Here is an 883-nt window from a genome sequence, read left to right on the forward strand (position 1 = left end):
AAAAAAAAAAAAGGGCAGAGGGACGAGAAGGCTGCAACTCGGGTGCAGAGAGTCCGCGGCTCTCCAGGGGCCCAGGCAGCAGGCTGAGCACGGGCTCCTCACTGCCATCTCTGGGCCTTACCAGGCCCTACTTGTTGCCCCAGACGGCCACCTTTGTGTACAAAGGTGTTGGGAGGTAGCGGCCAGACTTCATGTAGGCAGAGATCCTCTTCAGGCCCTGAAAGGGGGAAAAATAAGGCCAGAGTTCAGGGTCTGCTGCCCACGAGGGCTGCGGCAGCCCACGGCAGGCACAGCGCTTCAGGGCCCTCACGACGGCCTTTCCCCGTGGGCCCAGGTGCGGGAGCATCTCCCGGTCTCTTAGGGTCCCCAGCGCTGCTAAGGGCATCTCCCAATCTAACTCACGGCACACCTGCGGAAGGGCTACCGCTTGTGGAGGCCCTGCACTGTGCTGGGTGCTCTGAATCCCCTACATAGTACAAGGTAGGCTAAGGAAATCCACCCAGCTACCCCGAAGGATTGGTTCTACTCTCTCCATTTAGCAGAAGGGAAACTGAGCTACACAGAGGTTCAGTGACTTCCTCAGGCTCACACAGCTAGTAAGTGGGACTGGGTTGGAAAGCAGCCTAGCTCAGGCTCTCTCCAGTTCTGGGCTCCTTCTGACAAATTCCCCTCTTCTCCTCCTCCCCGAAATGAGGCCCTCCCACATCCTCTCTGAACAAACATCCTCCTTTTTCACAGGGAGGCTCTTAGCTTGCCCGGGTTTGCCCACAGAGCAGGGACCTCTAGCAGCACAAAGGGGCTCAGAACAGGCCTGTGCAGCCTGCAGCGGAGCCCAGACCTCACCCAATGACTCAGCAAACCTGGACGAAAGTGGATAGGGGCC

General features: G+C 58.7%; 1 protein-coding gene across 1 annotated transcript in view; it reads right to left on the minus strand.

The window, feature by feature from the left end:
• Positions 1–6: 6 nt before the first annotated feature.
• The window catches only part of LOC105813714 (glutathione S-transferase Mu 4-like), a 61,561-nt gene continuing 60,684 nt past the window's right edge, over positions 7–883 (minus strand). Inside the window, exon 3 of the mRNA XM_012648492.1 lies at positions 7–217. Coding sequence (XP_012503946.1) covers positions 128–217 — 90 coding nt within the window. The 3' untranslated portion in view covers positions 7–127. The remainder of the gene's footprint in view (positions 218–883) is intronic.

The sequence above is a fragment of the Propithecus coquereli genome, unplaced genomic scaffold (assembly GCF_000956105.1).
Source record: "Propithecus coquereli isolate 6110/MARCELLA unplaced genomic scaffold, Pcoq_1.0 Scaffold289, whole genome shotgun sequence".
Taxonomy (NCBI): domain Eukaryota; kingdom Metazoa; phylum Chordata; class Mammalia; order Primates; family Indriidae; genus Propithecus; species Propithecus coquereli.